Consider the following 12,050-nt stretch of genomic DNA (forward strand, 5'->3'; position numbering starts at 1 on the left):
GCCATACTCAGCACAGCTCAAAGTGAGGAACCATGTGGGAGTTCCTAAGTTCCTCAGCATACATTTTAAATCACCATGACGACGGTACCAGTACTCATTAGTACCACGCTGACACGCCATGAGATTAATCAGGTGAGAATCCAAAATACTGTCTTGGACATTGACTTTATCCATAAAGTCACTTGCCGAGATGTTTTGCATGTGTATACCACTTTTCAAGATGTGGTTCACTGCATATGACAGTCCAGACAGATCGCTTTTAAACAGGAGATGAAACAAATAAGGAATGCATTGTCGAAACCTAGGATCTCCTGCATACAATCGCAAAGTCCGGTATTCAGAAGCAGGAATTTGATGAGGTCGCTCATCATATCTTCCTCCCTGACCTGTTGGAAAAAGCTGTGGGAAACACCGAGCTTCCAAACTTTCCTCCCAAACACTAATGGGACTCCCTTTCGCTTGTTTCATTTGAAACAATTCAATAGCATTCCCCATGACTTCCTTGGAATGCAAAGGATGAACACTATAATGTTCATATATTTCTTCACTAGTACAGGGTTCTACTTTCTCAATTTGACCAGCACACAAATCGCTATCCTCTTCCTCACTTACTTCTTCTTCTGCAACATATACATTTTTATAGTATTTATTATATTTTTTCAAATACAATGTTGCCCTTTTGACTTTCCTAACATCTACTAAATCTTGCCATATTTTCTTATTCTTTGTCGGAACCCCATTAACTAGGATAACAAGAGGTTCCTCTTCCACTTTTTCTACTCCAATTGTGTTAATGTTTTTCTTCAAATCTAGAGGCAAATAAACAACTCTTCCCTTTAATCCTCTCTGTAAATCTGATGGAGGCAATTTCCCTGTCTTTGGCTCCCTTCTTACAATAGCCTGAAAGGGATGGATACTTTGAATCAAAATAGATTCATAAGTATTTAAATCCTTCAATTCAGAAGGAATCTCAACCAATTCCAGATTATTATGAACTGCTCTAGCAGGCATCTGGTTTTGATTTAATTTGTTACAACAATAAGTACACACACGTTGATCCAATCCCCAATCAAAACAATTTTCTACCATCAAGTATGTTGTAAAATCCTTCCATTCACTATTATTTTCCCTTTCACTTTTTCCATATAAATCCACTAACTTAGTCTGATTCTTATAATAAGTGCGTCGACAACACACACAAGTGAAATTTGGCCTCTCACTTGATTTCACCTCAAACGTCGCAATTTCCCTCTGGAAATTATCTGTACTGGAAACCTGTACACTATCTTCCACATTACTCTCTTCTTCTTGGTCAATTTCAACATTCTCCTCTTTACTTCCAAAGTAACAAAACTCAATTTCTTCACATATATTCTTCACATCTATTTCAGAACCATGCAAAAGAGCAGCGCATAATTGTTTAAGCATAATTGCTGGACTCTTAGCATAATACAACATTCTAACTAATTTCCTCACTTTATTATGATGCACTGCTAGCATCCTGAAATGATGAAAAACACTCTGGCATACTCTCCTGGAAAGACAAGCCAGTGAATGACCATGCAAACCTATCACTTCTCTCACTCTGCAAGGATCTAATTCTTGCAACTTCATTTTCTGCTTCAAACTTTTCTTATTAAATGACCGTATAAAATCACAAAGCAAATTGATGGCATCCTGTCGTACACTGCAAATACTACTACACTTCCAGGTGTACACAGGACCCTTAGGACGTCTCCCTAAAACCTCATTACCTAACACCTCTTCTATCTCTGTTGTCACAAGTTTTTCTTTTTCAACTGGACAACCATCTTTCACTTCATAAGCTCGACCACTGGTGTCAACTGCATGCACCAAATCATTATCCTGGAAATAACTCTCCTCATTAAAAAATGCCTCAGAGCTTGAACTATGCATCCATTCTCCAGAAAAAACTTCACAAAAATTACTACGATTAACTATTCTCTTCCATCTACTATTTCTTTCGAAATCATAAATTGCCTTGTTTAGCTTCCTAATTCTATTGATTGTCAAAATAAATAACTTACGTTTAATTTCAAATGCCTGATCAATAACTTTCTCAACTATTTTTTTTCTCTTATAAAAAACCACTTTCTGTTGACCTTTCTTAATATTTTTTAACAAATTGCCAATTATCCTGTTACGGAACATTCGTTTACGAATGTCCCTAAACTGTTGTTTCCTTCTACTTTCATGCATAGAGTTATCTCTTACTCTAGCAGTAACATTTTTCATTGGCCTTTCCTTACCGTTTGAATTGCTTCTCCTTTTCTGGACTGAAACATTTTCTGTAGTAATATTTTTTTTACTACAGATATTTCTTATGAATGTTTTTGTACTCTTACCCGGTGCTTTCTTGGTGACTTGACAAATCTTTTTGTTAGAGGACTGCTGCTTTTTTTCATTCACCTGCTGTCTTTGACGTTTTGCAGCCTTTCTCACTCTTTCTTTGCTTGGCATCCTAAAATCTTGAAATAATCTGCAGTTGAATCTGTGGTAAAATATAATAAAAAATGTTATTAACCACTATTACCCAACAGTAAATTAATAACAGTCATCAAAAACTTAACACATTACTTAACATTTTTACATAGAACATTTTTTTGTACATGGCAAATTTAGAATACAGAAATAGCAGAAAAGAAATGGAATTTATATTCATTTTACCTGTGCTGTTTTATATATGAATCTGATCTAATTTTATGACCATATTTTAATATTTTATTGAAGCCACTACACATAACCTGTTTTTGAAGGTGTCTTTATTTTTAAATTAAACGGTTTAAATATTTACTTTTTATTTATTATAAATTTATAAAATAAATGTTTATAGTTCCATAGGCTCAAGCACGTCAGCTTCCCATCCTATGTCATACAATTCTGACAAATCTGCATCCTCATCACGTTCTTCTTCATCCTCAGGATTGAAATCATCCAAGGGATCAACATCCACTGATGTTTCAATTACGAGTTCAATGATGAGGTCGAAATCAACAGATTGCTGATTGTCGCTCATGTTGATGTTGTCTTTATCTTTAAAGAAAGATAACAACAATGAGATGTTGCACAGTAAGAGACAAATCTCAGAGATTATAATAGTAAAATTGTTTAACAAGAGTAACATTTTGCAGCTATTATTTAACCATGTCCAACGATGCTGAGGAGGCAGCCGCGGGCCGTGGAGGGAGTTACGGTGGGGCAGGGAGGCGGGGAGGGGGAGGGGCAGGGTGGAGGGACCTAAAAACTGGCATATGAATAATTGCAGGTAAGTAGACAATTTAATTATTCAAACGAATTTCGTAGCGCGCACAGCATCGCAAAATGCGATGCTGTGCGCGCTACGAATTTCGTTTAAATAATTAAATTGTGTACTTACCTGCAATTATCCATATGCCAGTTTTTAGGTCCCTGCACCCTGCCCCTCCCCCTCCCCGCCTCCCTGCCCCACCGTAACTCCCTCCACGGCCCGCGGCTGTGAGGAGGTGAAGCCTATCTCCAATTTTTCACTGAACAGGACTCATCTCTTCTTAACCTTGGATAAACCTCACCGACTCTGTGTCCCCTGCACATAATTAAATGTAAAGGGGCAGATTTATATTAACTAGCACATCCCCAGGATTGCACCAGTTAACGTGCACCGCTGCTCTGCCACCCACGGTGTGCCGCATTTACAATCAGATAGGACAAAGCTGCATCAAAACCCTGCGCCTGCTTGAAGCAGGCATAGATCTTGAAGCAGGTAGGCTGAAAGCTAAAGCAACAACTAAGTGTCGTGTGCAGAAGTTGCAAAAAAGGAAAAATGGCGTTTAAACCAGTAATGAGCCCATGCTAACTTAACACAGTGTAAAGATATCCAGGATCTACATCAGTTTGGGGTTCACGAACCTGGCAGGTACAAGGCACTGAGGCTTTGCACCGTGCATGTCTCATCCCAAATCATATGTTGTTTGTGAATGAAACAATTTCCCAGACCAAATGCTTTGGATTGGCTACTTCTAAAAAATTAAACACCCCTACTATCCCGGAGTTAGAGGAATATGATGGTTGGAGTAATTTTACTCGGTTGTCCATTAAAGATTTACAGGCCCTACTCCGTAATTCTTCCTTTAACATTTCCAGTATAAATCCAAAAGGTTGGCTGCTTTGGCAACGTGCCTTATCCACGGTTTAATAACGCTGCCTTTTGCTTTATATAAGTTTTCAAATTGTATGAAATATATACCAATAGGTCGTTATGAACCTTTAGGTAGTGGTTTTCTTCATGAGGTCTGGTCGCTTCCATACACATACAGATTTTCAAAGATGATCAAGAAGTTTATCTGAATGGAGAGGAATGCACTGAGACGCCAGATCATTCACTAATGTGTAGGCACATACAGTTACACGGTTCATGCAACAAACACCGACCAAATATGGCTTGCGTGTTGCAAGGCACGCCAGTTCCTGCTATCATCCCCACGTTCAAGTTGTTGGAAAATGGTAGTTATTTGATGCTCAATAATGAAGATTGTTCTGGGTTAATTAAAAGTATTCCTTTTATCGTAACAGTAAGTGAACGGGTTATTTGCTGCAGAAATGTTCTATTTCCTCCCACACATGAACATAGGGAGTTTTCAATCTGGCCACAAATACCAACCTTGGGAGCACATTTCAACGGCATGGCAAGAATAAGAGCTCTTTTGTCTCAGAGAGAGATGGCCTTGAGTTCGGCCCGTGAAACTTTCGTGCTTCACATAGCGAACACCCGTACAGAGGTGCAGACCCTTTTAAATACTGATTCGCCTTTGCATTTCAGCGACATGGTTCGGACTATCTTTAACGCGTCCTCCACAAAGGGCCTGGCGCACTTTTTTAAAGTTGTTACCAGTGATCTTGTGACTTCATTTGAGAAAATCTTTGGAGTCATCCCTGCTTTCTTTCATTCTATTTTTTCCACTGTGCTTGGTGGATTCCCATTTTTACTTGCATTACCAACGGACGCTCTTGTGCTTTTTTACATTTTTAAATATGGATGTCCCTCCTGTGCAAGCTCCCGCCCTGCAGCTGCTGACGCTGTTCCGCAATCGCATGCTTGAATATTATGGCACAATGCCGTTGGCGATATTAAGCACGGCATATGGATTATCTTTTCGATTCTCCTACTTCACCTGTGTCCAGCCTGTATTTCACTGCCTGACCTGTGATTTCGATTGGGCCATTGATTTGTGTCTCTGCGGACCGGTTTCTCCTGACGTCGACTTTAATCAGCTGATGACTCCTATCATTACTCACGAGTTGGTTTGTCCTGGCGAAAGGATTATGGCTGTGGCATTGATGCATGGACTAATTGGTCCCTGGAATTTACTGGCGGCAACACAGTCTTTCTTGGAACAGAGCTTTCTTGAAAACCCACCGAGCTGTCCTCTGATGGTGATAGAGGATCCGGTGCTGGGAGAGCACGTATGTTCTTTTCCGCTTTTAAATTGGATGGCTGAACTCTTTTCGGATGAAGACGGTGACTTCCTATTAGAGGCTGTTGCAGCTTATTTTGCATACACAGTTATGTCATAGACCTTTTTCATGTTTGATATGCTGAGTACTAGCATTTCATTGACAATTCATTGACTTATTTGTCAAGTTTTTATTATTTAGCTTGCCTATTGGCTTAAGCCTCGATAAAGTAGTTGGCTGTTTTATTTTTCTTTAGCATTAAATTTTCCTAGTTTTTAATGTTTTACCTTGCGGACCGTCCACATATAAAGTTGCAATCTGCTCTCATGAGATGGCACTTCTATTATCTTATTCAGTTCGTTTCCGGATCATGGGGAGGTGTCATCTAGATCCTGGATATCTTTACACCGTGTTAAGTTAGCATGGGCTCATTACCGGTTTAAACGCCATTTTTCCTTTTTTGCAACTTCTGCACACGACACTTAGTTGTTGCTTTAGCTTTCAACCTAATAGTTCATCGTGATTTACATGAGAATAATATGTTATTGCTCTACTATCTGCTTTACTTGTTCAACTATATCTGTACAGCGAGTGCTGAAGTTTCAAGAACAACACGATACAGAATTGTTATAAGGTCTGATCTCCACGACTTCATACTCATAACATAAGTGCAGCTTCTGCCAATTCTGGGCATGAGGCGGGTTTTATATTGCTTTGCCGAACACACATACACAACACTTGATGCGGTTCACATGAAGAGAGAGCTGGTGTATGCTGATGTGATTCCTTCAAATCTAAGACACTAAAGTATGGGCACGCCCTAAACCAACACAAAGAGACCTTCTTAGCAAAGAATATAATATGTTTATTAGGGAGGGTGAGATATAAGCAGCCGCGGGCCGTGGAGGGAGTTACGGTGGGGCAGGGAGGCGGGGAGGGGGAGGGGCAGGGTGTAACTCTTATTCATTTACAGCATGTTAACATACTGTCACCATTCGCTTTTTATGTACTAGTAACTATGCTGGTAATTTTGCTACTGATAATATGTGTACTTGTATTATCTAAGATACTACGCCTGAGAAGACGGCATTAGTAAATAAACATTTCAAATACACATGTGTTCTTCTTAACTCCATGTTCTGGTTTCTAAGAAATATATAACGACCGACTGTTCATGAGTTCCACGTATCCTGAGGTACTATAAGTTCATATTCTGGATTGTCTAAACATTGAGAGTTTGTTATATCCAATGTGACACTGTACCTAGCTTGCTAAGGGGTTTTTGATTACTAAGGTGAGTTTTGGGGCACCCTAATTCGCCGAGGTTCCAATCCTCTGTCCACAGTTCTGTGTGAGAACAGAAACCCTGCGACAGGGGCACCCCTGAGCCTTGCTGGAGCTTCATCACACTTGCGATACAACTCCAGCAATGCGCCACCTTTACGGCACAGATACGTCACGCATCTGTGCTGTTTTTGCCCCATGATGCGCCGCATTGTAAATGCAGCACACCATAGGTGACGGAACAGCGGCACAGAATGACTAACACATCCCTGGTGATGCGCCAGTCATCATAATTCTATCCCTATGCTTCTTATCTTGTTAGAGATGAACCGCCATATGTATCATCAAAGTTTTTTGCATTTCCTAAATAGCGAACTTTAAGGAATAAATAGCGATTCTTTACCATTCCTAGTTTGCGATGAGCTATTTGCTAATTACAAATTACCCATTCATTTCCATGCAGCAGGAGGCCCATAGGAATGAAGGTGCAATTTGCGATTAGCAATTACCTCATCGCAAATTACGAATTTTTCCGAGGGTGCAGGGGTGTCTCAAGAACACCCTGCTGCACCCCTGAAAAAGAAATTTGGGGGCATATGACGCACATAAATTTTGAAAACATTCCTTTACCTCAAAAACGATTTTCAACTCATAATTTGAAAACACTGCACATGGGGAAATGACTTAAAATGTCCTTAAGACACATAAAAGCGTTTTTTGATTGCCTTTGCAGCATGTTTCAGTCACCTTTAACATGCCTATGTAACGCAAACATTCAAAATCTAAATTCGCCATGCACAGGTGGGAGCATATTTACAAGCAATTTGCTCCACAGACAAACTTCTTACATTGAAATGGGAAAAATAACATCAGAGACTCTCAATTACCTTATAAAGAAGCAGACACCATTATGTCCTTGTCATCAATATTAAAACCATTGCTTTTTCTCAAAAACGATTTACAAGTCATAATTTGAAAACACTCCACAGCTCCTATGCACATAAAAACCCTGTCAGTACTAATACTTCACATTTTCTCCAATTACAATTTCTCAAAGAAACAAAATCTATTTGTAAAACACTTGAGACAAAGCAACATTTGAAAAACACAACTTTCTTCATAATTTTCTCCTTAAAGCACACTATTTTCTATCTAAATTAAAGAAATCTTTTCTCACCTAAGCAAATACTTTGAGTTTCAAAACAGTCTCAGAAAAACACCAATTTGTCTTCAGCAGAGCAAAAGGTATGCACTCCAGAGTCTGCAGCTATCAAAAGCACAGAAATGCTGTAATTCTTCACACATATCTCGCATGTCACCCAATCAAAACTCTTCCCTCACTTTTTTTCAAATCAAAACCCTTCCCCCCTCTGCCCCCTCTCTGCTTTTTCTGCATAGCAACCACCTCTTGCAAGACCTCTGGTGTTTCCAAGTTCACACAACAATGTTGCAATTGAACTCTGAACTCTCAGTGCACCTGCATATCCACTGCAATCTTTCATTTAATGATTTTTTCTTCGCCACTCAAAATACATCTTTCAACGAACTCATCCATGCACCCTAACTTTCTGTTTTCAGCAATCAAAATCCACCAATCACTCTTACTGCTTCATTAACACAGAAACTCCTCAGTTTTTTTCATTTTACACTCTCATTTTTTCAACTGCCATTTCATTGCCACACTTCATCTGACTGCAGGAGAACCTTCTCTCGCCATGTTTTCTGTCTGGATTGTTGGACATAGTTACATCTATTGGGCTCAGAGGTACGCTGAAAACAGGAATTTACCTAACCTCAATTTACAAGATGTGGAAATTAAGTGGTTTGGCCACAGAGGATTAAAATGTCACCAATTGATACCATTGGTGAAAACCTTTATGCATTTGCCAAAACCTGACCTGTTAATTGTGCACTGTGGAGGTAATGATTTGGGCACTTTGACTGGGGTAGGTCTGGAAATGCTTTTAAAGGACACCTTTGAGCAATTGATGGCACTTTTTCCTCAGACTGCCTTGGTATATTCAAATATATGCCAAAGACAGAAATGGAGGTGGTCGAACCAATTTTGTCCACAAATTGAGAAATCGAGGAAGCATGTAAACAAATCTGTTTCAGCTTACATGAGAGACCATGGAATGGGCTCCCTGTACAACAATAACTTGCGTTACTACATGCAAGATATCTACAGAGGAGATGGAGTTCACTTCTCAGATGAGGGCAACAGAATTTTCACTCTGAATTTAAGACTGTGCATTGGTACCTACTTATAAGTACCTAAATGTACCATAAACCCAAAAGCTCTTCTCAGAGCTACCCTACATCTGATCACTCACAATTATTATTTTACTCTAACTTTTTTCACTAATTTTCAAGAAAGTACGCTCCCCAGAACGCTTCCCGGTTCGCGAACCGGGCGCACTCCGCGCAAAAAAACTAAAAAAACTATATTTTTTTTTTTGCCCTGCGAGACCCTTTTAAAGCCTCCACATCAAACCTAGGGGGTCAGGGAGGATCTACTATGCCCCCTTATGGTCATTTGCCCCTTCGCTTTGGCCTCCTCTTGTCTCTCGATCCTACCGAGAGACAAGATGGCGGCCGCTACGGACTGTTTGGAATGTTTACAGACGCCGAAGAACCAATCAGCTTCGCAAAGCTCCGTAACGCGAAAAGTACGCGAAGCGGAGCGCTGTTACAGATATATATCTTTTTTTGAACATTAATTTCTCAAAATCCACTGGAGCACATATATTGAGACCTAGCAAAGGCACATCGGGCTACCAGTCCCTACAATTTTGCCAATTTCGTGCAAATCCATTCAGCCGTTCCATTATTATTATTTTTTTTTTTTTTGCCCCGCGGGGCCCTTTTAAAACCTCCACATCAAACCTAGAGGGTCAGGGAGGATCTACTATGCCCCCTTATGGACATTTGCCCCTTCGGTTTGGCCTCCGCTTGTCTCTCGATCCTACCGAGAGACAAGATGGCGGCCGCTACGGACTGTTTGGAATGTTGACAGACGCCGGAGAACCAATCAGCTTCGCTTCACAAAGCTCCGTTGCGCGAAAAGTACGCGAACCGGAGCGCTGCCCGGTCCGCTGTTACAGATATATATCTTTTTTTAAACGTTAATTTCTCAAAATCCACTGGAGCACATATATTGAGACCTACAAAAGGCACATCGGGCTACCAGTCCCTACAATTTTGCCAAGTTTCGTGCAAATCCATTCAGCCGTTCGGGCTAAAAGTGAGGCCAACCGCCCTATGGAAAACTCAATGTTAAAAACATGTTTTGGGACCCCCCTTTTTTCTCGACCCCCCCTGGACGAACCCCCCCCCCAATTTTCAGGGGCTGCTCAGAAACAAAATGTGCCATTTTCCTGAAAATTTCAGCCAATTCCGTCCACAAACGCCAAAGTTATTAGACATAGAATTTTCAAAAATCCCATAGAGAAAAAATCCTAACTATATATACCTACTAGCGACCGCCAGTAGGTAATATATATATATATATATATATATATATATATATATATATATATATATATATATATATATATTTATCTAGTATTGTCACATCCTGCTTTAGATGTAAGCAATTGGAAATGTAAAGGAAAAGAGTAATAAACAGATTTCTGCAATTTTTTTACAAACAAAGAAGCACTGACCCATTGTAGGGAGTATGTCTTTCTCCACAGTGTTGCGGTTGTACTTGTCAGCATGAGTAGGCTTAAGTTTACGGATGCTGAGATTTATAATGTTATTGTGTGCAGGCCCCTACCAATATCATACATCTTCTAGGAGCCCCAGCAAAGGTTCTCTGCCTGCAGCGGGTTGGTCACAGAGCATGAACTAATATCAGATTATAAACACCTGCTGTTCACACCTTCAGCCGTGCACAGCGAGGGGTGTCCACCCACAGTGGGTTGGGCAGAGGGTCTACCCAAAGGCCATACCTAGAGGCTAACCCCTTCTGTTCAGGGTCAAAGGCCTGCACAGTAGAGGTTGTCTGTCTGGATTGTAGTGGGCTCAGCACAGGGCCAGGCCGAAAGCTGGGGCATGTGGGGCTAGGGTATGTGCCCCACCCCTGGTGTGCAAGGCCAAAGGCCATTCCCAACTGGTGTTGCCTGCCTTCATCAGGTTGGATGCAGTATGTGGCCTATGGCCAGGCCATCTGTTCACCACTCTCTGTACGCGGGAAAAGGCTGTGCGCAGGGCTGAGTTGATAGTCCACAGCAGATTAGAAAACCTGTTGAATGTGGTATATGATCAAAATCATGAATAATTCACTGAACAAAGGTAAAGTGAAATTATAGTTACCTTTGGTTGTAACATATGTTTAAAAAACTGAAATTAATTGAGAAAAACGCAGGTAAAGTGTAGTTAAGGTTACAAATCATGCTGAAGTTTTCAGTTATGGTTAGAAACTCAATTCATAACTCGAACACAATAGCCATATAAATCATAACTCCCACACCAAGTTCAACCAGGAACCATAGGTACAAGTGAATGTATATGTTTTAATACATACACATACATTTATGCAAGTATAATACATTGAAGAAAGTTTGAATTTGAACTTAAATTGATACATATTTCACTATGTGATTATAGTCTGATAAATAATTTTTTGACTACAGTGTATAGAGCACCTGCACTCTTGTCAGACGGTTCTATTTATGAATCTATCTCAAACTGCCTGTAGGTTCCAAAAGAACTCTGACCTCTGCTGATGAGCTGCTGTCTGTCTCCTGACGAGTATCAGGCCAGGCCCAATGGTGCAGCTGGTGTTCTCCCTCGGTCACCTCTCCACTCACATTTTTCCCCTCGAGGAATGTCATAACAAATTCAGGATAGGCCTGGAAGAAAGGTCAAAGGCAGGCTTACAGTAGGCAATATTAGCAGTCATTAAAAAAAACACAACCATTTTATGGATAAAACTTCATGAGAAAATTAAACCCTAACTTTCTTATACTGTACAAAATGATTTATATTATTGATAACATACTAAAGAACAAAGCACATTCTGTCTGCAAACAGCAAGTCTCGTTTACAGTTCTGTGTTGTCAGGATGCAGGTGGTGCATTTATCTAGGGAAAAGCCAGGGTTTTCACTGCCTTCAGAAGTGTCTATGCTCTTGGGTGCTTTTAACACTTTGTAATAATCCTTTAAAATAATACTTCTGAATATAATTTTACAATTAATACTCATGTGGTTGCGGATCTCGTTAAGAGCTTTAATAGCACTAGTAGAAGATCAACAGGTATGCATCCTAACCAGAGCAGGCAGGACCAATATGGGACCCAAAAGATTCCACT

At 40.1% G+C, this 12,050-nt stretch overlaps 1 protein-coding gene across 1 annotated transcript in view; it reads right to left on the reverse strand.

Moving 5' to 3' along the window:
- Positions 1-12,050, reverse strand: part of DCDC1 (doublecortin domain containing 1) — a 1,658,417-nt gene that overhangs the window by 769,057 nt on the left and 877,310 nt on the right. The window contains exon 16 of the mRNA XM_078683738.1: positions 11,457-11,591. Within this exon, the coding sequence (XP_078539864.1) occupies positions 11,457-11,591 (135 nt within the window). The remainder of the gene's footprint in view (positions 1-11,456; positions 11,592-12,050) is intronic.

This window comes from Lissotriton helveticus, chromosome 3_1 (genome assembly GCF_964261635.1).
Source record: "Lissotriton helveticus chromosome 3_1, aLisHel1.1, whole genome shotgun sequence".
NCBI lineage: Eukaryota > Metazoa > Chordata > Amphibia > Caudata > Salamandridae > Lissotriton > Lissotriton helveticus.